Here is a 25,554-nt window from a genome sequence, read left to right on the forward strand (position 1 = left end):
ATAAATTGTGAAAGAAGATCATAGTTTAGAGAACATTTATACGAGTTAACTCAGAGCTTTTAACTTAATACCTTCACTTAGTCTGAGTCCCCTTTAGGTTTGTTGTTGTTGATGTTTGTGTGTTTCACTTCAGCATATTCTTTCATTTTATTTTTTTTTATTTTTATTTTTTTTAAATGTACAGGAAGTTGTTCCTGTGGCTTAACCTACTTACTAACTTGAAAAAATATTTTTTTTCTAATGTATTAATCCTCTATTAATATTTCATCAGCTCAACTTCTGATTTACAGCGGTGCAATTCCAAATCCTTAATGGTCATATTATACATTATCTACTTTATGATTCTGTCACAGGCTTAATGGTAGAAGTTTAATTGGCTCTTGTGTAAAACATTTATTTCCAGATAAGCGCTAACCCATACAGAGAGATTGTAATAAAAGAACGCTCTATTCTTCTCTCACAGTGCAAACCTGTTATTGTAAAGAGGAGAAAGTCACCCAGCCGGCTGTAATACTGAATAACCTCTGGGATGTTTTCAGCTATCTGTGTGCGTCTATCTAATAGCAAAAACATCTAAGGAGGTAAAAATGTAACACACTTCAGGGTCTACTAAAAACAAAGTGAAAGGGAGTGAAATGTAGGACGTAATTGATTAAATCTCAATGGCTTTCTTAATTTTGCTGTGTAGTCCAATTCCAGCCCAATGCCTTATCCTCAGTTGGCATGGGCTGGTAATGAGCTAACGATTTACAAATTCAAGCTGCAAATCATTGACATATTTCCAGTCAATAATCAACCTTCCAACAGCCTACTTCAATACAAATGACTATCTTTACAATCAAACTAGATCCTGGTATCCCAGGGGTGTGTGTGACTGTGATCCCACTCTAGAAAACACTAAATAGCCTATCCTCAGTTAAGGGATTAAGACTCTTAAAGAGCACGCAATAAGTGCTCTCTTTATAGACAAGGGAAGGTCAAATCCATGATAACAGGTTTGAGATTTAACTGCCTGCACATAAAACTCTGGAACAAAAATCAGTGTGATCATGACTAACACATACAGTGACACTTACAGTGAATCACTTCCTTCTAGTCAGCAGATTTAAAATCCACTGTATATCAAACGCCTGTCAACAGGATTTATGTTGTTTTAAAAATCTGCAAGTTGTCTAAATTAACTCTGTCGTGAGGCGTTGGCTGTTTCCTTTCTAAAAATGGCACTAAATATATATTCTGAATGGAAATACAGGCACAATTCAAACTCTATAGGCATATACTCAGTTTATTTGGTACACATATATTAAACTAATGCAATCGAACACAACAGTTAGTCCTGAAGAATATAATACATTTATCAGAGTTGTGTTGACATGTGTTAAATGGCCGTTTTGCATTAATGCAAGAAGCCTATATTTACTGCATGGTTCCTGCATTTGTCGAAACAAGGTGGGAGCCGTAAGGTGGCAAAAGAGTGAATAATTCTATAATATCATTTGCCAGGCCTTGGAAGTTCACATAGACATATTAACTTAGCTTTTAGGATAGAAGGGAATTTTAACATGCTCTAAATAAAATGTACTAGAGCAGGAAATGGGAAAATGACTTGACTTCAGTGTCTGAAATTCTTCTCATTCAAACATGCTAGTTAGCTAAGCTAGGCTGTAGCTGGGGATGTTAAACATGTTAACGGATGGTTTCCAGGACTTTAATTTGATTTTAATGATTGCCTGATATAAGTTCAAGGACATCAGCTGCTGTAACTAAGCTATACTGTCAGAACTCCAACATATACTAGTGTTAATTGGCTAACTAAACCATAATCAAATGTCATTTAGTGCTAATTGCAGACTGGGTGTGTAGTTAGCTTGTGTTTGTTGAAGTCATAGAAGGCTGATGCAAGCTAATACTGACTTCTTGTGATTTTAGGCGTATTACAACCCTTCACAGGACAAAACTTAACTGACACAATCACGTTTCATATCCTCACATACAGCCATGAATCATGCAGGAACTGTAACACTGCTCTCATGGTCAAGTTGGTGATTGCCATGATGGGCAAAGAAAGGTTTAATTGACAGTGATTATCCTCCCAGTTCTGAGAATGTCTTAAACCAAGTTTCCCTTTCTGTAATATTTGACACATTCCAGGCATGCTTGATTGTTTCAGGTCAGGGACAGGGTGTCCACAGTCACAGAGTCCAGTAGGGTGCTTCCCTTTGATGCACAAGTAATGCTTTAACCCATATGTCCAAGCCTTATCTGCACATTTTAACAGAGTCTCTTCGTGTTCCTGAGCAATACTGCCCTACAAAAAGGCAAAAGGCAGTAACTTCAATTTTTTCAAAAATGAGTTTTTGTCATTTTTGGAACATTACAGATGTGCTTTATCATGTGAACAAATATCTTGAGTCAATTGTGTTGTTGTTCTTTTGAGAAAATAGTAGGTTGTATTTGCCTTAACTTCCAAAAGCCCTGGAGAAACCAAGACAGAGTCCAGTAACTTCACTCATCAGGGTCTTTGCCTCAAACTGAGTTAAGGTCTTCTGCCTTTGTTTTGCTGCGGATCAAAGTGAAGTTACTGTTTCACTGCAGTGGAGTTAAGGCGTTATGCCTTTGTTTTAATATCTGTCATCAAGCACTTAATTGTGCCATGATCACTAGATTTCATGTATATGTTATCATTATTATCATATACTGATTTAATATAGTGATCAGCAACCAAGGGAGCTATCAAATGGAAGATAATGCTTTTTGCCTTGGCATGACCCCTTATTATTGTACAGGCAATGCAACGGCAGAGTACCTTAACTTCCAAATAAGGGTCAAAGGTCATGTTTAAGCTCAAGATTTTTATGTACATTAATAACCTGATTAAAAAGACGAAGAATTGCCACATTTCCAATATTCTGCCCGCAAATCATTTGGCTGGACAACAAAAAGACTTTAAAGTCATTTTTCTCAGTTCTACACTCTGGCGACTTAAGGGCTTTTGCCTTTGTAGGGCAGAATAACTGACTTTCTTTAATCTGAGGATGAAAAAAACAAAAAAAAAACAGGGCCTCCCTTTGGTCTCCTTTTCCCATAATAAACCCTGCCATTCATTTTTAACACTCTTCCCGGGCATACTTTCACAACTACTTCTCTTTTCTCAAGGGTTGCCTTTGGGATCTGCTTGCCCAGGAACCCAGCAAAACCTGACTTCACAATATCTGTCATCCAGTCCCAACTCTGAGCGAGACAGCTAAAATCAGTTAGTTAATGAGTTCAGGGCGAGCTTTTTGATTGACTTCCTCTTAAAGCCACACGCACAGATGCTGAATCAGAACAAAAACATCACTTTGTTTGAATGTATCTCCTGCCCTGATAATTGCAAACAGTTCTGCAGTGAAAACAGAGCTTCCATTAGACATGTGCTTGTTGAACCCAAATCCAAGCTGAGCCACAAACACCCCAAATTCTCCACTTTCTCGACAACAAAAGTGCAGCAGCAGCAGGAGGAGGAGGAGGAGAGGTAGTCTGACGGGCTGTGACGAAGCAGCAAGTTCATTCTTGATGCGGAAAACTTCATTGAAAGTTGCCCAATCAACAGTGTGCTGGTGGGCGTTGTCTTTCGGCATTACGTGTCAACCTAGCGGTCTGTGCAGTTTTAGTCTAACCCGTTAACCAGGAGTGATACTCAGCAAGTTAGTGTAGCCAGGGAGGAGGTGGCAACTTCACTGCAGTCGGGTATCGGTGAGTTAAGCCACAACCAGATGTGCGAAAAGTAAGTTTCCCGGTCTACCTTCGTAGCTGCGGTACTCTGCTGCTCCTGATTTTGTGTTACCCAGCACCCCGATGACTTCCTCTATCTCAGACTGGCTTTGGAGTGAGAGGTTTTGGCTTCCCGAAAATGTCTCATGGGCGGACCTGGAGAATCCACCACCTGGTGTGGAGTATCCACGACTCAGACACATGCTCATCGCCTTGCCTCTGGCCATTGGAGTGTTTCTATTAAGGCTGCTTTTTGAAAGGTAAAATAGATCCTCGCGCGTTGTTAACTTCACCAGTTTCCTCATCCTGCGTGATCCATGTGAGCGCACAGTTTTGGAGTTTCTGCCGTGCGCGGCACAGAGGGGAGGAAAAAACAAGCAAAGCTACATAAATAGGTGTGCAACAATAGCCTACAATCCTAAAGCATGACTCATTTTTTTTTTTTTTTGTTGTTGATCACAATAAAATATCTGTAAACTAGAGAGAGCTTGCTTTCTGTAGCCACATTTTCTGCATTATCACAGTAACAAAGTAAGTTTTAATGAAATCATGTAAATCTATTGAAGCAACTTCCTTGGTTTGATCAGGCATAGGCCTATCCCTTTTTTTTTTTTTTTGATTAATACATGGATGGGGCTGCCTCAGCTTCAGACAGTTAACACGAATGTCTTTATCGATGTGAAGGTTTTGTCACTGTTGTTGTTTTCTGCATTCCTTTGTGGTGAAATGTAACTCCGACCAGCTCGAGACACCAGTTTACCTTGCAAGGTAATGGTAGTTTGCTGTCAAGAGAATGTGTCCTGCAGTTGTTTGACAGAACTGGCATCTAAATGTCTTACCTGTCACTGGAGACTGAGACTTTTGTGGACTCAGAAAAGTGTAGCTTTGTCAAAGGCCCTGACTTTCCTTGCGGTTCCTCCTTTTCAGAGTCAAATCACCAATGAGAGGGCCGACCAAAGTCCAATCTGTACTCCTAATCATTCAGTCTTTTCTAATGTTGGGAAAACTACACCAGATATAAGTGGGTTTATTTTGTAAGATTGAGACCTAATACATTGTTACAAGTCTGAGCCTGAATACTGATCAACTCAACCAGATGATCTTGTGACCCACATCAGGTTTTTTTTTGTTGTGAGTGTGTGTGTGTGTGGAATCCCTCCTAATTTTCTCATACTCCCACCCTGTCACATGACAGGTCATCACGCTGTGTTTGGAATAGGTGCTACATTCCCCAGGATTCCTTCTGTGTCTCCCCTATAGGCTCTATTGTATCCCTTACACACATACATGTCACACATAGCTGTGTGGGGGGAAAAAACTGCTGAAGCTACACAGTTCATTTCAGCGAGGCCAATTAAGCTAATGGTTAATGTGCTCCTTCAGCCTGTGCAAAGTGCTTAACTTCTCCATCTTGTGTCTCTATTTTTTCTGAATGTCTTTATTAATACAACACCATCTCTGTGTCCCCTCCCTGCCCTCTCTCTCTCTCTCTTTTTTTTTTTTTTTTGCTGCCTCTGTCTGTGTGGATACAGGCTAGTGGCCAAACCCTGTGCCCACATACTTCAGATTCAGGCGGGAGTGCCTCGGCGAGCTCAATCCAACGATGTCCTGGAGAAGGTGTTTCGATCCAAAACGGTACATAAAGACTATGTTTGTGCTCAAAGTCCAGTAAATGTTCCCCTGTATGCTGGATTACAGCTGTTTCTGCACTGGACTACACCGCCACAGGCATAATGATACATGTAGTCAATACTTAATGTGGTGTGTCACACCTACAAGTATTTCTGTTTCTTACAAGTAGAGACGATGAAAACCAAGTGACTTCTTTTTGGTCCTCTTTGCAGTGTCCCGACACGAGTCAACTGGATGGTCTCTCCAAGCAGCTGGACTGGGATGTGCGGAAAATACAGAGATGGTTTCGTGTTCGTCGGAACCAAGACCGGCCCAGTGCGCAGAAAAAGTTCTGTGAGAGCATGTAGGTTCCTACGAAAACTGCTTTGTGGGACAGCACTGTGTGATGAGCGGAGATGTATCTGCACTGCAGTACATTTTACATGTTTGTTTGCTAGTCAACAAAACTCTCTCAACACCTATTGGACAAGATATTCTGAACATACATTCGTGACACTTAAAGGATAAACCTTTAGCACTAACAACTGAGTTGTTCCTTAAATTCCATAATGAGGTGAAGTTTTGTGGTTTTGAGTGTGATGTTTCTGCTAGCATGTGTAAATCTTTTAACAAATGCTAGCAGTTAAATTAACGAGTAAGACAAAAGTTAGCATCATCATGTGAGCGAATTGTGTTTGGCCACTTTAGTCCAGTTGCTTTTTTTGTGTTCAATTATTTTTTTTTAGCTTTCGCTATCACTTAAGCACAGCTCAACACAGGCGGAGCAACGAAACTGATTTTGTCACAAGTATCAATAAAACAACAGGATCGACAGAAAGCCAGAGCCTGTAAGCCGGTTAGCGTTACTATAGCCTCTGAAAGGTGGTTAACATCATCATGGCCACTGAATGTTGTTTTCAAGAAAAGAACACGTTTTTCTGTTTCACTAATTCTGCTATCATACTGACAGCGTACAGCTAAAATCACTGCTGTGCCCAGGAACAGCCTGAACATAGTGTTAGCGTAACACTGTAGACTCTTAATCTTGTTTTTCAAACAGTAAACACATTTTTTTTTCAGTTTCCCTCATTCTGCTTTTGTCTTTTTCCCCAGGTGGCGGTTTACATTTTACCTGGGGATTTTCATCTATGCCATTCGCCATTTATGGGTGGTGAGTTGACTTGGCATACAATATGCTTTTCTTTTTTTCTTTTTTTTTGCAGTACTGCTTGCATTAAGTGTTGCATATTGAAACGGTCAGTCTAATCAGGCACGTTGTATCTGTTTCTGTTAGTCTCCCTGGATGTGGGATACCCGACAGTGTTGGTACAACTATCCATTTCAGGTTGGTATAATCACAATAAGCTGTCTATATTATGACTTGTCTGTTCAGCACCATACTACAAGTGCAGCTTCATGTTTGTTAAAGATGTTTTTTTTGCTTGATTCCCTCCCAAAGAATATGAGCCCCGGACAGTACAACTACTATGTAGCTGAGCTGGCCTTCTACTGGTCTCTGATGTTTTCCCAATTCATAGATATTAAGCGTAAGGTGAGTCAACAACAGCTAGACTTTTGTGCTGTCTCTCAATGGCCCTCCTGAACACTTCTTACCCTGTAGTGTGACAGCTTTGCCTGCTTTTTTGTATTCATATCATGTCATATCCATTTTTTTTGTACCTTTTTCGGAAGGCGTGTGTATAAGCTCAACTCTCTCACCATTATGTGTACCGTCTGAATTAATTATTGCTTTACATTCGAGCAAAACAGGTTAGACAATTAACTGCCACTTCACATTGGCATTCCGTGCATTTACAGTGAGCCTCATGAATAGCTTCTTGTCATGCAGGTATTCATACAAGCCTTTCAGTTGGTGTTGTAGCTGACAGTCTGAATGAATGCACAGAGGTTAGCGATGAGGATTTTTCTGCTTCATCTCAGTGGTTCCATTTGTCGCAGGTGTTTTTACATACTTAATGTTTAATTAACTCATTTAACCCCCCTTAACCACATGTCTCTCTCTCTCTCTCTTTCTGTCATCTCTCTTCATTTCACTGATGACAGGATTTCTTCATCATGCTTGTGCACCACCTGGCAACCATCATGCTCATCACATTCTCCTACACCAACAACATGCTAAGAGTTGGCACTTTGGTCATGTGTGTGCACGATGCATCTGACATCTTTCTCGAGGTAACGATCTTGACGAAGAGTTTTAACAGCACCGTTGTTCATGCTGATAGTTGTACAAAATGTAGGCGGACACAGCTGGGAGCATACTAGCGTGGACTATTTAGTGCTGTGCTTTAAGCTACTTGTATAACCTGTCTGACAGAACACACAGTTCTCATAAGCAGCTCATTCAAGGGATGTCACTGACACATACTACCTGTTTGACAGAAAAAAGCATGTGTCTCTAATTAGCATTGCTGTGACAAAAATACATTGACATATACTGGTACAAGTATAGGCTAATAAAAGTTGGTGTGTGAGCTCAATTTAGTAGCGTGCATTCTGTGGAAAAATGTGACGTCTGGAAATTACAATAGAAATGAAGGAAGGATATTTTGTCGCTGTGAATGATTGAATTCCTTTTTTTTTTATTTCCAAAGGCTGCAAAGCTGGCCAACTACGCCAAGTACCAGAGGCTATGTGATGGCCTGTTTGTGGTGTTCAGCATAAGCTTTTTCTTCACCCGGCTTGTCATCTACCCATTCTGGTGAGACTTAACAGGGCTCATTTTTTTTGTACCCTATTGACATACTCTTTCTGATGCATGTCTTCAAACCTCTTTTAACTTTGTTAGTTTCTTGACAAAAAGTGAGAAAAATTCTAAACCGAGAGGAGCGTTAACAGTCGAGTGTGGTCTGTATCTCTTTCAGGGTCGTATACAGTGTTCTGATTGAGAGTTGGGAGATCGTCGGGCCGTACCAAGCCTGGTGGCTGCTCAATGGCCTGCTGTTGGTGCTGCAGGTTCTTCATATAATCTGGTTCTACCTCGTCGCTCGTATTGCCATCAAAGCCATATTCAAGGGAAAGGTGAGTTTGACCGTATGTTGTTAGTTTGGCACAATTTTTAGCCTCGTCAGCGAAATAGTTTCATGTTCCGCACTCTGAATATCTCGACAGCTTTTAAATGGGTTGCCATGAAATGTATAGTCACCAGAGGATGGCCCTCAACTTGACTTTTGGGATCCTTTTACATTTACTCTAGAGCTACCGTGAACTTTCCTTTTTTTTTTTTTTTTGGTTTCGTGAAATGCTTTGACAACTCTTAGATGTGTTACCATCAACATGCTCCCCCGGGGATAGAGCTGAACTTGATTGATCTCCTGACTATCATCTTACACCACCCGGTCCCATAGGTCAAAATTGTCACTTCACAGAATAACATCCTTGTCCCTCTTAAGATTCTGAACACAGATATTTGTTGTTATTAGATGAAGGCTCCCACTGACGTTCCCTCCAGCATAATCAGCAGGTTTCAATTTGGGGTTTGGGTTGATATGACTTCACACATATTGGACAGGTTTCAGTTTTATTTGGTACAGACATTGATGTTCCCCTTGGGTTAAATTTTGTAATGCTTGAGACCCTAAATTAAATGACTATGATAACATCTGTAAGCATAACCTTCTCACAGATGTTAGCATGGTCATCGTGAGCATATTAGAATGTCTTTTAGACTCTTATCCTCGTTATTATTCCAGTTGATAGTCAACATTTCCCTCTGCGATTCACAAAACAGGTTTCCAAAGATGACAGAAGTGACATTGAGAGCAGCTCAGACGAGGAGACGAAAGGCAAAACTCCCAACCAGACCCTAAAGCCAAAGGACGGCAATCACACTGGTAACCTTAATGGAGACACTCATGACCACTGAGTCCCATGGGCAGATATTCTCTCCAAGCGTGGCTTTATTCATTTCCAGAGTGCCTGTGTGACTCACCTCATGAAAAGATATGAAACTTTTCTTGTCACTTGAAAAAGATTTCCTGAGTTGTTCAAACGAAGAGGTAACTTCAATACAGACACACTCCATGTGTTGAATACAGACTTAGCTTTGTCTTACTGAGTCAGGTTTACACTGTGTGACGTTTACACCTGCTTATTGCTTACAGGAGTAGACAGAAGAATGTGTGCACCCTGTCTGCACCTCGCTGTGTGTGTGTGTGTGTGTGTGTGTGTGTGTGCGTGTGTATGTATTTGTGTGTGTGCATTCCAAATTTAAATAGCTGCAAATGTGTTTCTGTCATGAGTAATTTTGTACATGTAAATAGATTTTATTAGTGAAACTGGTAATATATTCTAAAGCTGTAAAACAAATCACTGCATCTGCCTTTCAGAATATACTACAAAAATGTCTTGAAATGCCAAAGATTTCTTAATAAAACATTATTGTATCAATTGCAGTGACGAAAGTGTGATATCTTTACTTTATTATGGAAGTGCAAGGGTTCTTTTGTAAACATTTAACACAGAAAAGGCAACTCAAAGTGCTTTACATACACCACGCATAAGCAAACGAGGCATGCATATGCAAAAAACAAATCAGACAGGGAAAGAGATAAACAAGCTCGCTTACAAGGTTGACATAGTGCAAAAGGTATAAACATGTATCCCATTTAACTTAAAAAATGATGGACTTGATTTAAAAGAGAACAGGTATGGTCTGACCTTAAGTGTTCCTGAAGTTTAAAAAAACAAACGAAAAAACTGCCCCTTCATGTTTGGTTCCAACTCTGGGCACACCGAGCAAACCTGCTGCAGATGATCTCAGGAGAGCTGAATGGCTCACACGACAGAGCATCATTCAGGAAATGTATCACGACCCCTCACATTTAATAAAATTAGAACAAAACTAAATAATCAGTGCAACGCTGATGCTAGGGCTGGTGATGTGTTCATTTTAATTTCATGAAATCAGCTGTGTTCTGAAAAAACTGCAGCCGGTCTGATAAGCTGTAAACTATTAAAATAACTAAGTCTTCAAAAAAAGACAAAAAAAGTTTCTCCTAGTCATTCTGAGACTTGAGTTATTTTACCCTTGCATTATTAAAAAAACAGTAGTTGACAGAGTTTTCTTATTAATCTTGTTGAAGTGTCTTTTGTAATTTAAGGCTGCATTTCATGTCCATACTTTTATGTCAGAGCAGATTTAGTATGTTCTGGTATATGTTTGCCTAAAATACCAGGATGTCCTACTTAATTAGGTCACATTTTGCCGTGTACAAGCCAGTATGCTTTTTTTGGCTACCCTGACCCACAATCCATTGCACAGTGGTAAAAAAAAAAACACATCTACTGAGCCTGTGGTGAAGGCACAGAAATAACAAAGTAAAACAAAGGAAGCTAGTGCATTTTGTCAAAATGTAGTATAAAGACATAGAATTAAAGTATAGGGAAACAACTATGAAAATAATTAACAAAGCATGAATATGTAATTTTACTGTTGGTTATACAATACTGCATGTTAGAATCCACAATTAAATAAAACTACTATTCAAAGTGAGAACAGCAGAGCTCCTCAGGTTGATAAGCACGTCTCATATGTTGGCTTTTGGATCTCTAAGGCAACCATTTTTATAAGGAATATTCAACTCGTTTACCATGAACTAAGACATATGTAGCGGGTAAGAGGGTCATAAGTTCAAGGTACAATGTTTTATTGAAGCACTATGTCTCACTCGTACACATACTGCATGAGAAGTTCACGTTTTGTAGATGCAGCTGAATGCATACAACAGACGTTTGGAACTCAGGGCTTCCACGACGACACCGAGATTCCCTACAGTCTTAAACAATACAAGGTCTAACATTCAATTGTTGTTTTTTGACAAGGATTAAGTATTAGATTTTTTTCTATCAGATTCTAATTGGAGATACTTCCTAAATCCATCCTAATTTGTTTTTTTTTAATCATGTGTGCTGTCCTGTAAATGTTTGTTTGTATGGTGTTTAAGGCTCTCAGTGCAAGACAAATTCCCCCAGGGGCAAGAAAGGTTTTCATCCATTCATTATCAACTGCAAACAGAATAATATTTGTTTGGTTATTAAAATGTAAGCATTTCAATTTGCAATATCAAGTCTGCAACTGATCAGGGATTTTTTTATAAAGATCGCCTTCTTACTTAAATCGCAGGAAAATAGTCAGAATAAACAACTACAATCACAATTCTCTAAAGGTGGATTTTACTGGGTGCAGGTATGGTTAGTGTGTACGCCCCATGTACGGAGGCTGTAGTCCTCCAAGCGGACGGCTCGTGTTCGAATCCAATTTCTGGCTCCATTCCTGCACGTCATTCCCTGATTTCAGCTCTATCCACTGTCTGGTCTCTACACAAGGCACAGAAATCCCTACAACAAATCTTTACTTTTTTTTTAAGGTGGATTTATCATATTGGTTTTTAATCAAATCTACAAAGCTACAATCAGAGCCAATTTTGCTTGAAAATTTAGTTTTTCACCAATCTCTAATCCATTTTTGACCAACAGAAAAATCATCTATGTTCTTCTCGTTTTAGCTGTAAGGACAGTTTGTCAGGTCAAGTGTCGCTTTGTCATCGTCAGGTTTCTTCAGTATCTTATTCTATTACACTCTTCCAACATATCAAAAACGTCTTCACTGAAGTCGTTGTACTTCAGGCTGAAAAAGACAAAAGCAGCAGTTAGATTGATGGTTGAACTGTTTTTTCTTCTTGTGCTTATTAAACTATGTAAAGAGCACTGGCTCGCTATAGTTTGTCACTGAGTGAAGGGAACCAGGCTTACCACATCTCCAGCATGTTGGGGCTGTCCTGCATGACCTGAACTAGGGCTGGGACAGATGCGTCAGTCAGTGAGTTGTTTCTTAGTTCCAAGCTCTTCAAAGTCTTACTGGCTCGTATGGCAGCACACACGTCCTCCACACAGGCATCAGTAAGATCTGTCATTTCAACACTTCCAAAAAAGAGAGGAAACCAGAGTTGAATTGAGTGGACACTTCAAGGTTGTGGTGGAAAAAATATACAAGAAAATTATGTTTTTTTGGTCAACTCACTCAAGTTCCTCCAACAGACAGTTTGGATGTGCAACTGCATCCAAAAGATGTTTAACCCCTCGGTCTCCTACTTTATTAATACCCACAACCAGAGACTTGAGTTTAGATGTTCCACTTGTCAGCACGGAGCCCAGGTCTTTGAAGACCAACTCTGTTAACTCACATCGTTTCAAACTGTAGGGGCAACAAAACAAGCACAGATGAAGTAGTCTGAATATCAACAAATATTTGTTAAAGGTGGTACTTTGGCGGACTGTTAAAACATGTGACTCTACCCGAGTGTTTCTATTGGACATCCAGGTTTGCTGAGGGCTTTGCAGAGCAACAGTGCCCCCTCCTGGCCCAAATCATTCACAGCCAGCTCCAGCTCTGTCAGAGAACAGTTCTCTGACATCAAGGCCTCCATTAAATGAGAGCAGCACGCACCAGTTAACTGACTATCAAAGAAACTACAATTTGAGAAAAAGAAAAGGTCACAGATGGCAGTAAAGTGGATGTGAATGTTTGATTCATCACTCCCGTTCAGGATTTTTTTTCCTAAGGCGATGATTCAAATTTGGTGTTTTCAGAAACCTTCTAAATGAAAACATATTAACTAAATCTTTGGTTGCACACTTACTTGAGGCTCTGCAGTTTACAGAGTGGATGTTGCAGGGATTTGCACAAGGCCTCAACTCCAGCGTCGCCAATTGTGTTGTTTGTCAGGTCCACCTTCCTCATCTCTGATTGGCCAGAACACAAAGCCGCAGACAAAGCTTCCATGGATGTAACAGTTAGCTTGTTTGCTTGTAGGCTTTAAACAAACAAAACAAGTTCATTCTTCATATGAAAAGCAAACTGATGTATAAACATAGACAGCTCTGTCAAAAAAAAAGACCGTAAAAGAAATTGTACTTACACGAGCTGCTGTAGTTTGCAGTGAGGACTCTGCAGGGCTTTGCACAGTTTCATTAAGCCCTGATCCCCGATCGCATTCCATCGGAGGTTCAACACACACAGCTGAGAGGTGCCTGAAGTCAGGACCGAAACCACATCTTCACAGCTCGCCTCTGTCAGGCTGCATACTTGAATACTAAGTCAATCAAAAGGGGGGGGAAATTAAGAACTTGGGTGAGTGAGTTTTGCCGTGGAGAATTGTCTGTAAACAAAAGTAAGCCTTTAAATAATCTTACTTTAAATTGTGCAGCTTGGAGTCTCTGAGACCAGCGCTGAGGACTTTTAACTTTTCATCTCCCAAGTGGCTGTTAGAGAGATTCAGATCCGTGGTGAGCCCTCTGCTGAGAGCTGAAGCCAGATGAGGGACAGCTCCAGTACTCAAGGAGCAGTCTGACAGGCTGTTGGACATAATACATAGATCGTACATTTGATCTGCATATTGAACACATGAAAAAGAGGTGCTCTTATACCATATTTTACTTTGTGACACCAATGTTCATAGGCTTGAGAATTGGCCAATGGCAGCACATTGCTGATATTGTCGAACTTGTTGATACCCAATAAATTTGAGGCTTTATCACTGACATTTACAAAACGGGTATTGGTATTGCAACAACTCTTCATGAACGGAAATATTTCTACACTTGAATTTTTGGCATGACTTACTTTATATTATGAGACAAGCTCATAGCTGGAGCCAACCTCTCTGCTTTCTCCTCGGTCAAATTTCTCGTGAGATACAGATTCAACTGCTTCATCTCACCGAGGCACGTAACGACATAATTCAGAGCCACACAGTCCTGGAGGCTCAGGTCTCCGTAGCTGATACCTAGACGTGCTGAGTCTGTGACAATCTCTTTCACCAAACTGTCACTTTGAGCCTGATGCAGCAGATGGAAGCAGCGCTGGTGCTTGTCTCTATAGCATCCCTTCAGGGTCATCGCTGAGCTGCTTTTGAACCAACTCTTGAAATCCATGATCTGATCTGGGTCAAATCTGCCGATCAGGGTCTCCAGAGGTCTACACTGAGTCGGCTCTGAGAGCGCTGACAAGAACATATCTAGAAAGTTGGCACCTTTGTGTTTTTCTAACACACTTTCCGCACTCTTAGGCATTGACTTGTCAAAAAAGAAAGACAAGGCCAAGAGGAACTCCTGCATCATTTGAGAGCGGAAGGAGAAGACCGGTCTACTTGAACGCTCTCCATCTACTTGTAAGAAAACCCCAACTGAGTTGAGAAGCTGCTGAAAACCAAAGGCATCCATTTCCTCTTTGTTACAGCTCAAATGTTGATCGACAGAGCAGTGAGATGCCATCCTGCCAAGGGCCAACACTAGTTCTTTATTACAGTTCTGGCTCAGAGACAGCATCTGAATCAGGTGGACCAGGATGTCTACATACAGCTGAGATATTGTTTCAGGAAGTTTTGCTGCAGCATCCATCAGGGATTTGTAGGTAGAACAAACTGTCCAACAAAATCTTGGGGTGGCAGAGATATCATAAACGCCTAGAGTCCTTTCCATGTGCTGAAGTGCTTTGTTGGCAACACCTGGGTCAGTAAAGAATCCTTGAAAGTAGGCCTCTCTTTGTGGCTTTAGAAACCCCAATACTTCTACCTGAGTACCACCAAGAAACCTTAGGAATCCAGTTGTCCTGGTGGCGACCACAAAGGCAGCTCCTTTCAGCAGTGACCCATGAAGCAAGCTGGCCACTAAGCAGGACAGTGACACTGCCTGAGAAGGGTTAGAGCAGAGTGTTTGGGTTGTGGGGTCCAGGCTCTGTTTAAAATCATCCAGATCATCGAAAACAAACAACACATCCTCTGGATTTTGCAGGACTAAGGGTAATGAATCATGCTCGATGAGACCATGATGGTGCAACAATACCGTCTCCAAGGAAAGTGGCCAATTCATGTTATTTAACTCCCTGAACTGGAAGTGAAAAACGGCAGTGAAATTTTGAAGGTGTTGTCCTTGTGCCCAGTCCAGTACAAGCTTCTGCAGAGCTGTGGTTTTACCTGATCCTTCAGGACCAACCAGTGACACGGTTTTGACCTTACCTGACAGAGCAGTCAGGATGGCATTACTGAGGGAGGGCAAGTTTCCTTCCACATTTCTTTCTGCTGCCTGAGCTTCAGAAGTCAGCAGGGGTATGTACCTATTGTTGTTTATCACATTTAGAGGCAGTTCCCCACCAAGGAGTGTCGACGTGCCCTTTGGCTTCAGGATGTGAGTCAGCACAGTGTCTTTGTCCATGGTGTAAAAAGCTGTTGTGAAAAAAAAACAAAAAAAACATCAAATATAATGCAATAAAGAGACTACAGAGGACACGCTATTCATTTCTACAAATAAATTACAGTGTGATAAACTGTAGTCTACCTCTCAACTTGAAAGCATTCCACCCTACCTGCTTGCCCACCTTAAAGTAACAGTACAATGACCACTGTCCTTTTTCAAAACACGGAAGAAAAAGTTAAAGTTACATTTAACGAAGTGTTGATGGAAAACAGATAGAAACAAACACGTACGTGTATAAATATTCCTGTTTTAACGTTAGGGTTTACGCCCTTTAGGAACGCTGTCGTAGTTGAAACCTACCAATTCAACACGACTCGCGAGAAATCATTTACATAAGGAAGGAAGCGATGTGATTCTTGTTTTTAAGCCCTCGACTCTGCCTTACAGGCGACAGAACTGTGATTCTTGTTTTTAAGCCCTCGACTCTGCCTTACAGGCGACAGAACCGGAAGTCAATAACATAAGAGTCCGTTTGAGTACTGTTCATTCTAGCTTGTTTTATTTTTTAATCTATGGTTTCCACATAAAGTACTGGGCAGAAGAAGCATGCTAGAAGGACTGATAGTCAAACGGACAAACACTCGAATAAAAAAGTTGTTAAGCCTACTTTTATACAAGAACGATAATGACCGTTTTATGCCACTTTATTATTTTACTACACTAAAAACATTTAGCCTACTGAACTTTTTACTAAACTCCAATTAATTTCATTATTTGTCACTTTAAGCTAAATTGCCGACCCGGATTATGTTGGTGAAAAATAACAATAAAATAAATGATTGTGTATTTTTATAGATAAGCACCGGTAATAACAATTTATGTAGCTTGTACAAGCTGCACCAAGTGATGCTTCAAGTAATTACCTGCAGGTTCGTGTCCACAGACACTGTCTAACTTGCAGAAATACACTTATTTGAAAACAATAGTATATGTATTATCATCGTTTGGCATCATATCAACCAATGATGCCAACAAAAAAGTTCTTTGTTACTTTTGTCAAACATCTTCTTTTTGAGCCCTTAAAGAATCAAGCTTACAAGATTTATGTTTCCATTCTGTTGTGTTACTTTTAGAAAAATATTTACACAGGTCTTTAACGTCTATATACTTTGTTAGTAGTAAGTCCTTCAAGCGGGCAGCCCGGCTTCTAGTATGACCTGTGGCACATTTCATGTAATTCCCCATTCTCTAACCTATTTCCTACTCATACTGTCCTATCAAATAAAGGCACGCAATTGTCCCCCCATAAATAAATCTTAAAATTAAAAGCCTGGACAAGCCCCTGTACACCCGCAACTTTTTCCACAGTTTGTGCAGAATACTTTGTATGTAACTGTAAAGACTAAAAAACAACTAAATGTATTTAAACTACTACTTAAACAGGACTTAAACAGTTCTCAAACAGGACTAACACTAAGAAAGTACCTCAAACTGTCCCCACAGTGTCCACTCTTGAGGGAAATGTCATAGAGGTGGTTCATATGTACAAATACCTTGGTGTCTTGCTTGATGACTCCCTCACCTTCAAGCCCCATATTGACAATCTTGTGAAGAAACTGAAACTTAAATTGGGTTTCTTCTTCCGAAACAAATTTTGTTTCTCTTTTGAGGTGAAAAAGCGGCTTGTCACTGCAACTTTTTTATCCATTTCAGATTATGGAGACCTGATGTATATGAATGCCTCAGCTAAATGTCTAAGTAAGATTGACGCTGTTTACCATGCTTCTCTGAGGTTTATTGCTAACTGTGGAGCCCTGACCCATCATTGTGAACTGTATTCTCGAGTGGGATGGCCTTCTTTGTCCACCAGGAGGCTGGGACACTGGTGCACTTTTATTTACAAGGCCATGCTTGGGCTACTGCCCTCCTACATCTGTAACCTAATCACACGGAGAACTGTTGATTCTCACGGTTTGCGTTCAAATGATCAGTTGTTGCTGTCTGTTCCATTTGCCCGCACATAGCTGGGAAAAAGGGCTTTCGTCTACTCTGCTCCTTCTACATGGAACATGCTGCAAAAAGACTGGAAAATAACTGAACTGATTTCTTTGAATGCTTTTAAATCCAGGCTGAGAGCACTTGAGACGACCTCCTTTACTTGTAACTGTTTTTTATAATTTTAATTGCTGTCTGTATGTTGTGAGTGTGACTGTGTAACTTTTGCTGCCTCTTGGCCAGGACTCCCTTGAAGAAGAGGTTTTTAATCTCAGTGGGACTTTCCTGGATAAATAAAGGTTAAATAAATAAAAAATTATACAACTGTACACTTGAATATAACCCAAGAAGAAAAATACAATGCAGTTGAGTATGTCTTTATTTTTAACACAGAAAGAGGCAGATGGTGTGAAATTCAATACAATGAGAAGGAAATTACACAATAGACAAACAGATTTGGCTGCAAGTGCTGCAAGTAACTTATTGTAAATTACAGCCTGATGTTAACATCAGAATAAAATGTCCAAAGTTATCCAGCAGGTTGCGGCACTGAATTATGTTTTTAGTATTATCTTCACTATTTAGTACACTCTGTCAGACGTCTCCGTTGTCTTGATGAGAATTGCGCTTGACCTTCGCTGGAGTTGGTTGTGAACTGAGGCGGCTGTTGGGTAAAAGACAGTTAAAAAAATCACAGAAACGCACACAAACATAGGTGCTATTACAACAATACATATAGGACAGTGATTATAATGGGTTTGTCTTTAGTTTAAATATACGGTAGTTACCTTTTGAGGGCATTGTTTGGATGCTGAGAATAGAGTCCAGTCCAATTCTGCAGTGAGAAAAGGAAAACAATGAACAGAACTGATTTACTAACAAAGTAAACACATATTAAATAATAGAGCTCGACAAATAAATACATGTAAATCTGTTTCCAGGTTTTCCAGGTCGGCACTGTCCGAAATTTGTGTCTGGATTGTTTCCCCATTGTGACCATTTTCAGCGGAAAAAACACAACCTGCAAAAACTGTTCTCAACAACTCTCAAGTGCCAATACCTTTGAACCTAGCATGGAAATATTGATGGACGAAGCCTGAGTGACATCACCCACCCGCGGGTTTTAAGCCTCTTGACAAACTAGAGTTATCAAAATTTAGTTACCAATTTCAGTTTTTGGACCAGGCTGTAGACATGTTAATTTCTGCTGTAAAAATTGCTTTTTTTAAAATTTGATCCCTGCTCTCTAACCCTACTTTTGGTGGTAAAGTGCATTTTTGGGTGTGCAGGTAACAGGTTTTTGACAAGAAACAAGAGTGGAATTGGTTAAAAACCTCAAGTTCAAATGATGAGGTATAATTTTCTGGAAGGTTCCAGTGTAGCTTTTTTTGGTAAGTAAAGCTCCAAATAGCTTGCATTTAATGAGGTATGTCAAGAGAAATAGTCACTACTCTGATTCTCAATACAACTCACCTTTCTTCCTCTCCTTCCAGCAGCTTCCTGTAGGTGGAGATCTCTATGTCCAGGGCCAGCTTGACATTCATGAGCTCTTGGTACTCTCTGAGTTGCCGAGCCATATCCTGCTTAGCCCTCTGCATAGCCAGCTCCAGGTCCCTGATGCGAGCCTTGGCATCCTGCACAGCCTCCTCACCACGAAGCTCTGTCTCGGCTACCTGGTCTTCAAGGTTAGCACGCTGAAAAAAGTGCGAGGCAGGATTATATAAGCAGGAAGAAAGCACTGTTCTTGTCAATCACCTTAAAACATGGGACTGCAGATGTTTCATTGACGTTGAGGTATGTCACAAATGCTTGAGGTAAGAAAATGTTAAATTACTTGCACACTGTCAGAAATTGTTTCATAAAGTTAGATTGAATCAGTTAAGTGCTGCTTGAAGAGTAACATTAAGCTCCAAAGATGTTGCTTTTTTTTATTAAAGTTTGTTTGCATTCCTTTTATTTTACAGATTGTAGCACCTATTAGCAAAGATAACTCAATTATCTGGAAAATATCAAGCCCAGACAAGTCCATTAAACTTTGACTTGCCACATACTGTATCAGCCATTATCCAAACCTTCCACTGACCTGTGCCTTTGCAGCTAGGATCTCGTTCTGCAGGCGGCTGATCATTCTGTTGAGCTCAGATATTTCCCCCTTGGAGCTACGCAGCTCATTGCTATACTGGTCGGCCTCAGCTTTCTTCTGGTCAAACTGGTGCAGTTAGGAAAAAAAACAGAGGAAGAAACATGTGAGAAAAGTGAAGAACAGGTTTGACAAGAGTGGTTTCACTCAAAAACTCAAGGTATTTAAGTAGGTTCATGAGCTCTTCTAAACTGTTGACCCCTTTCATTTTTCTGGTTTCATTCTTATCTTGTTCAACAACAACAGGGAAAAATTTAAGACCATCACCTTGTTTTTGTGCCAGCTTTCAGCTTCCTCGCGGCTGCGGGCGGCAATGTCTGCATACTGAGCCTTAACATCAGCCACGATCTGTTCCATGTCCAGGCCGCGGGAGTTGTCCATCTGCACCACCACAGAGGTCTCCTTCAGGCTGTCCTGCAGCTCATGCAGCTCCTTTTTCATTCAACAACACACACACACACACACACACACACACACACACACACACACACACACACACACACACACACACACACACACACACACACACACACAGCAACAGTAAGAAGACAAATCCATACATAATGTTTCTTTGACATGAGTTTTAAGAAATTCTGTGAAGGTTTTCAGCAAGTGGTTATGTACCGCGTAATACAGAGCCTGGAGGAATTTAAACTCATCACTGATCAAGGACACCTTGTCTTCTAGATCTATCTTGGACATGTAGCCTGTGTCCACATCCTGAAATCAAAAAAAGCACAAGAACAGTAAGAAATACATTTCCTGGGTTTATTACATTTTTATTTAATAGACACAGATTCATTTTTTTAATCAATAACTTAAAAATGTGCAGCTGAGATTGTATTATTGTTCGATTTGTAGCTTTCAGATGATACCAAACATCTCAGTAGAATGACTTTAAAAAACATGAATGAAATGGAATACAAAACAAATAGTTCAGATCCTAATCTGCATAAAAAAGTTATATCAGTCAGTTTTATAGACACTCAGGAAAAAAGTGTCTATCGTAGTTATCATGTTATACTGCACCTTTTTTAGCATGACAAACTCATTCTCTCCATCATTCTTCTGGTTGATCTCATGCTCATACCTGAAACAGTGCAAAATATCACATTAGTCCTATCCTATCCTATCCTAGTCCTACTAAGTCTTATCAGTAAGCATCTTTGCTCTAGTTCCCTATTTTGCTCAAGGGGATTCTCTTACTTGGTCCTGTAGTCGTCCACATTTTTGTGCATGACACTGTTCTCCATGTCCAGTCTTTGTCTGTCATTGTTGAGGAACTCCAGCTGTCTCTGCAGATTGCTGATGTAGGACTTCAGCATGGGCTCCACATTAGAGGAGGCTTCAGTCTGTCCCTGCAGCAGCTCCCACTTGGTTTCTAACATTTTGTTCTGCTGTTCTAGGTGTCTCACCTGTTGCACAAGGAGGAGGCACCAACAAAATCAAACAGATCCTAACATCTTTTATGTATATATTTGGCCTAAAATAAAGTATCTTAAGTGGATTTAAATGCAAAAGACAGGGGATTTACTCTTACCTTATCAATGAATGAAACAAAGCGGTTGTTGAGACTCTTGATCTGCTCTTTCTCCTGGTTGCGGACAGCATGGACATTGGGGTCAATGTCTATTATCAGCGGGTTCAACAAGCTCTTGTTGATGGTCACGGCTGTAATCAGGGCTGCCTGATGTGGTCCATTGCTGATCTTGGAGAAGGAGTTGGATCCCATGGACTTGCTACTGAAGCCCCCTGAGGACATGTGTAGTCCTGGGCGGGTGCTGCGTTTGCTCCTCAGACTCATGGCAGTGATGATATGTGGATATTTATTTCTGGAGAGGATGGACAGGAGCTCAAGCCGTGTTTGAGCTCAAATGTGCATCTCTTATCTTTTGGTTGCTTCTTTATAGGCCTCTGGGTGTGGCATGATAGTGGAGATATGTGGCTTTTCAATGTGGATTAACCAGTCAGACACATGCCTCCTGTTCTCCCACCTACCTCCACTGTGAAAGTTGCATTTTTTCTGTTGTTGAGCAAGAAAGTTGCCATGTTTCGCAGTTTCAGGTATTTGAGCAATGCCCAACAGGTGTTTCATCAAAGACAACACTGTCTGATTAAGGAAAGAAAAGTTAGTGATTGATACAAGGAAGCATCAAGAGACAAAATCTGTAATCAGAGCATGACTGGAATCCAGATAGATACACTAATTGGATCCATGTCCGAGTTAGATTGGTTCAAAGTAATGAGCAGTAAAAGAGCAGACAACAAAAGGTGGTGAAAGACAAATAAGTGTGAATTAAAACAGCAAGATCTCACACAATTTATGAAAAGTAGGTGGAGCTTGTTATCGAAGATTTTCCAAATTTCCTTAAGTTTACTTTTTTGATTAATGACTTTATCCATATAAGGACTTTTGATGAGACAAGTTATTCCAGCATGTTAAATGCTATATATGTGTGTTTTCTGTCCTTTTGAATGACAGTAGATTAAATATCTTTGAGGTTTGGTCAAAACAATGTTTAGAAATGATAAAAAGACATTATTTGGGCTTTGGTGAAAACTGATCGACATATTTCATGATGAGCCTCTGACGTTTTATTGATGAAACTCACGTCGCAGATTGATTCATGGGGAAATAATTGACAGAAAAAAATGTTAATTGAGTGAACTATAAAATAAGGCAACAAAGGCAATAATAATACGGTGTAGATTGTAGATTATCCAGAAAATGCACCCAAAGGTGTACAAAATGTGAGACATGTAATTGTTTTGGGAGCATCATGTCAATGAGCTTTGACATGATGAAAAGAAAACTATCACCGTCTTCAAATGTGTTTTTACAAATGTATTGGGTTTCATCCTTTAAAAGGCATAGTCATGTCAAAAAAAAAAGATTAAGTCAGAATGTTGGGATTGTTTCTTCCATACATGCAGCGTCATTTATCATTTAAAGTGACAGCTGGTCGTAAACAAAAATCTGGGCTGTCCTCCTGTTACCACACAGTGTTTGCTCTCCTCCCTTTCACACCAATTATGCAATCATCGGCTTAAAAAAACAACTTTTAAAATGAATCTGCTGTTCAACCTGTTGTAGCTTTATTCTCAGCGTTTGTTAGGAGTAGGACCTTTATAGAAGGTAAAGCCAAGACTTTGTGCGTATGTGTATATTAAAGGAAAATGGATTAGTTGTAATTTTTCCATTGGCTCCTCTCTTGTCAGATATGAAGATCGCCTCTTTCAACGTTCAGAGGTTTGGATTGACGAAAGTCGCTGATCCAGATGTCCTTTCAGCTCTGATTAAGGTAAAGAACGTCTCATTTTGGTATTGTTATGTAGCCTACCGTATTGTTACGCTAATGGAGAGGCATCAGGGGGTCGGTTTCAGCAAAAACGGTAAACAAAAAAGATCTGTTGTTCTTCAATTTTGTGTTTTGGTAACACATGGGTCTTATCACCAATGTGATTTTGGGAATCAGCCAAGAGGAAACATCAAACAAAAAATTGTGAAGAATGAAAATACAAAAAAACGTCCTTCCTTCCCTGATTTATCCTCTGTAGATTGTCTCCCAGTATGACATCATACTGATTCTGGAGGTTGTGGATGTGAGCGGAGATTCTGTGAAACTCTTCTTAAAAGAGCTGAACAGGTACGTTTATGTTCTTATGTCTAGCTGGGATTGTCTTGGCCTATTGTTATTTATGCTTACTTGTGCTGATCTTGTGCTGTCTCAGAGTCAACACCAGACATCACTACGCTCTGCAGCTCAGCACCCGCCTGGGCCGGAACAGATACAAGGAACAGTTTATGTTTCTGTACAGGTGAGATTGAATCTTATCGCCAGACATTGTCCCCTTTGTTTCAATCATAAACAGCTTCAGTTAAAAGCATTCTTTTCCACTGTAAGGGATGATGTTGTTGATCTGATCGACTGCTATCAGTACGAAGACAATCAGGAGGATGACATGGATGCTTTTGCAAGGGAGCCGTATATTCTCCACTTCAAACCCCGAAACACAGGTTGTCTCTCACAGGAAGTTTATGGGTACTAATATGATGCTGATTTTCAGTTGCTGTAGACGTTATGATGACATAATGAGAAGACTGTGGTATTTCTGAGTCATGTCTTTGTATGTGCCTGGTTGTTTTTCTTAAGCTGAATGAATCTGACTTAGGGTGACAGGTGACACAGAGGAGCACATAGCAGGTTTATCAAGTTAAGTCGGTCTGTGTGTCTGCTTTGGGTATCTACACCTTTTTTTAAATTCACCCTGATGGGGCATGTTATCAGAGGACAGATTTGGAGTTTATAGGACTGTTTTGGTTGCAGTGTTGAAGAACATAGTGCTGATTCCGGTGCACACCAGGGCGTGGGACTCGGAGAAAGAGCTTGACGAGCTGTACGAGGTCTTCCTCGAGGTCAAAGCCAAGTGGAAAACTGATGTGAGTGAATAGTCCTTTAAAAGCTTTAAGATTCATCACCACACCTGCATACTTTTATTTCATTCTATATGGCTCATAAATGATCTATAAATAATGATGTACCGTGTCTACATTTAAAGGGATTTCTCTGATTTCTCTGAACTGATGTGAGCATCGACTGTACTGCTTAAATAACCATCTCTGAATTCCTCTAGAACATAATGATCCTGGGGGACTTCAATGCTGATGGAGCATATATCACCTCCAAAGAAATGAAAGACATCCGTATTCGCAGCGATAAGAATTTCCATTGGCTGATTGGTGATGACGTGGACACGACTGCAAACACATCAAACGAGCACAGCTACGACCGGCAAGTGCACTTTAATTACCTCCATACATTCAGTTCCAAAATAACCATTTCTTGCAGGAGTATTAAGAATTAGCCCCGTACAATCTTTTAAAAACAAAAAGATTGAATAATCTAGTATATTTCTCTCAAAAGGATTGTCGTGTATGGAGAAGATATGCTTGCCGCCATTGTGCCAAACTCAGCCAAACCGTTTAATTTCCACAAAGAGTTTGCGATGACTGAAGAAATGGTAAGGTGTCCCTCATAGAAACCAACACAGTATTTGCATTTTCCCACATGTATAGCTGCTCCTGTTTTTGTGGAAAAGTTCCACATTCAGTTTATGCAATGCAAAATCACACAGGCCCTGAGAGTGAGCGACCACTACCCCGTTGAGGTAGAATTATGCAGCACTCCTCTTTTCTGGGTGACAAAGAGCCAGCAAATATGTGACACCCAGCGGGCATCAGTGAACAGAGCTGTCACAGGTAAAGAGGAAAACTATAATTTACTCTCTCTTGTCTGAAGGAGTATACAGCAGACTTACTTGTGCTTGATGTTTAGAACCTTTGAATTTCACAGCACAGTACGGCCTCTTTGAATGACAGGGTCACAAACAGGAGAAATGCTTGGTATTTGGGAGTGTTTTCTTCTTTCTTTTACAAATTCACAGCTGATAATAAAGGTTTCATTTGTACTGCTAATTATTAGAGAAAACATGTTTCACATGCCAGACATCTGTATTGTTCATGCTTCATGGTAAGGGGTTTTTCCCATAGCAGATGAATCATAATTAAACACATGTTAGTAGAGGATTCTTTCCAGTGACTGTAACATTATAATTGTTTCAAAAGAATAATAATAAAAAGAATAATAGCCTTCATGTATATTTTTTCCTCACAGATGGTTTGCAGTCTGATGTGTTGAAACTGCAGAAGGAAAACCTCCTGATGGAGCGAGAAAAACTTGAACTTCAGATCTTCTTATTAAAACATCGGGTTGCAGTACTTCATCTGAAACAATAAATAGAAGACCTCAAACACTTGTGCTTTCGCTTTATTCTTTTTATTT

The 25,554-nt window shown here is 40.1% G+C and overlaps 4 protein-coding genes across 5 annotated transcripts; 2 read left to right on the plus strand and 2 right to left on the minus strand.

Moving 5' to 3' along the window:
* The first annotated feature begins 3,637 nt into the window (after positions 1-3,637).
* On the plus strand, positions 3,638-9,776 carry LOC132989424 (ceramide synthase 5-like). The gene is made up of 10 exons (XM_061057068.1): positions 3,638-4,013; positions 5,286-5,388; positions 5,598-5,728; positions 6,478-6,535; positions 6,659-6,709; positions 6,824-6,916; positions 7,429-7,557; positions 7,977-8,083; positions 8,247-8,403; positions 9,113-9,776. The coding sequence occupies exons 1-10, from the start codon at positions 3,838-3,840 to the stop codon at positions 9,245-9,247; spliced, it is 1,140 nt and encodes a 379-aa protein (XP_060913051.1). The 5' UTR covers positions 3,638-3,837; the 3' UTR covers positions 9,248-9,776.
* A 5-nt stretch (positions 9,777-9,781) lies between these two features.
* Positions 9,782-15,963, minus strand: si:ch73-233m11.2 (NACHT, LRR and PYD domains-containing protein 12). Of its 2 annotated transcripts, XR_009675910.1 has the most exons (9): positions 14,006-15,963; positions 13,576-13,737; positions 13,302-13,475; positions 13,023-13,196; positions 12,679-12,852; positions 12,404-12,577; positions 12,136-12,303; positions 11,832-12,010; positions 9,782-11,700 (listed from the first exon to the last, which is right to left on the minus strand). XR_009675910.1 is itself a non-coding variant. In XM_061057067.1 (8 exons), exons 1-8 carry the CDS (start codon positions 15,592-15,594, stop codon positions 11,941-11,943), a joined length of 2,685 nt encoding a protein of 894 aa, XP_060913050.1. In that variant the 5' UTR covers positions 15,595-15,963; the 3' UTR covers positions 9,782-11,940. The 2 variants fall into 2 exon arrangements, 1 of the variants encoding a protein (XP_060913050.1); XM_061057067.1 differs by having other exon boundaries at positions 9,782-12,010.
* A 1,969-nt stretch (positions 15,964-17,932) lies between these two features.
* LOC132989426 (intermediate filament protein ON3-like) lies at positions 17,933-21,586 on the minus strand. The gene is made up of 9 exons (XM_061057069.1): positions 21,252-21,586; positions 20,918-21,126; positions 20,741-20,801; positions 20,336-20,431; positions 19,979-20,143; positions 19,655-19,780; positions 19,045-19,265; positions 18,360-18,406; positions 17,933-18,235 (listed from the first exon to the last, which is right to left on the minus strand). Exons 1-9 carry the CDS (start codon positions 21,513-21,515, stop codon positions 18,153-18,155), a joined length of 1,272 nt encoding a protein of 423 aa, XP_060913052.1. The 5' UTR covers positions 21,516-21,586; the 3' UTR covers positions 17,933-18,152.
* On the plus strand, positions 21,581-25,523 carry LOC132989428 (deoxyribonuclease-1-like). Its single transcript, XM_061057071.1, has 10 exons — positions 21,581-22,847; positions 22,931-23,013; positions 23,270-23,358; positions 23,444-23,530; positions 23,617-23,729; positions 24,040-24,152; positions 24,347-24,504; positions 24,637-24,733; positions 24,848-24,971; positions 25,387-25,523. The coding sequence occupies exons 2-10, from the start codon at positions 22,933-22,935 to the stop codon at positions 25,506-25,508; spliced, it is 984 nt and encodes a 327-aa protein (XP_060913054.1). The 5' UTR covers positions 21,581-22,847; positions 22,931-22,932; the 3' UTR covers positions 25,509-25,523.
* Positions 25,524-25,554: the final 31 nt, after the last annotated feature.

This window comes from Labrus mixtus, chromosome 15, assembly GCF_963584025.1.
Source record: "Labrus mixtus chromosome 15, fLabMix1.1, whole genome shotgun sequence".
NCBI classification, from domain to species: Eukaryota; Metazoa; Chordata; class Actinopteri; order Labriformes; family Labridae; genus Labrus; species Labrus mixtus.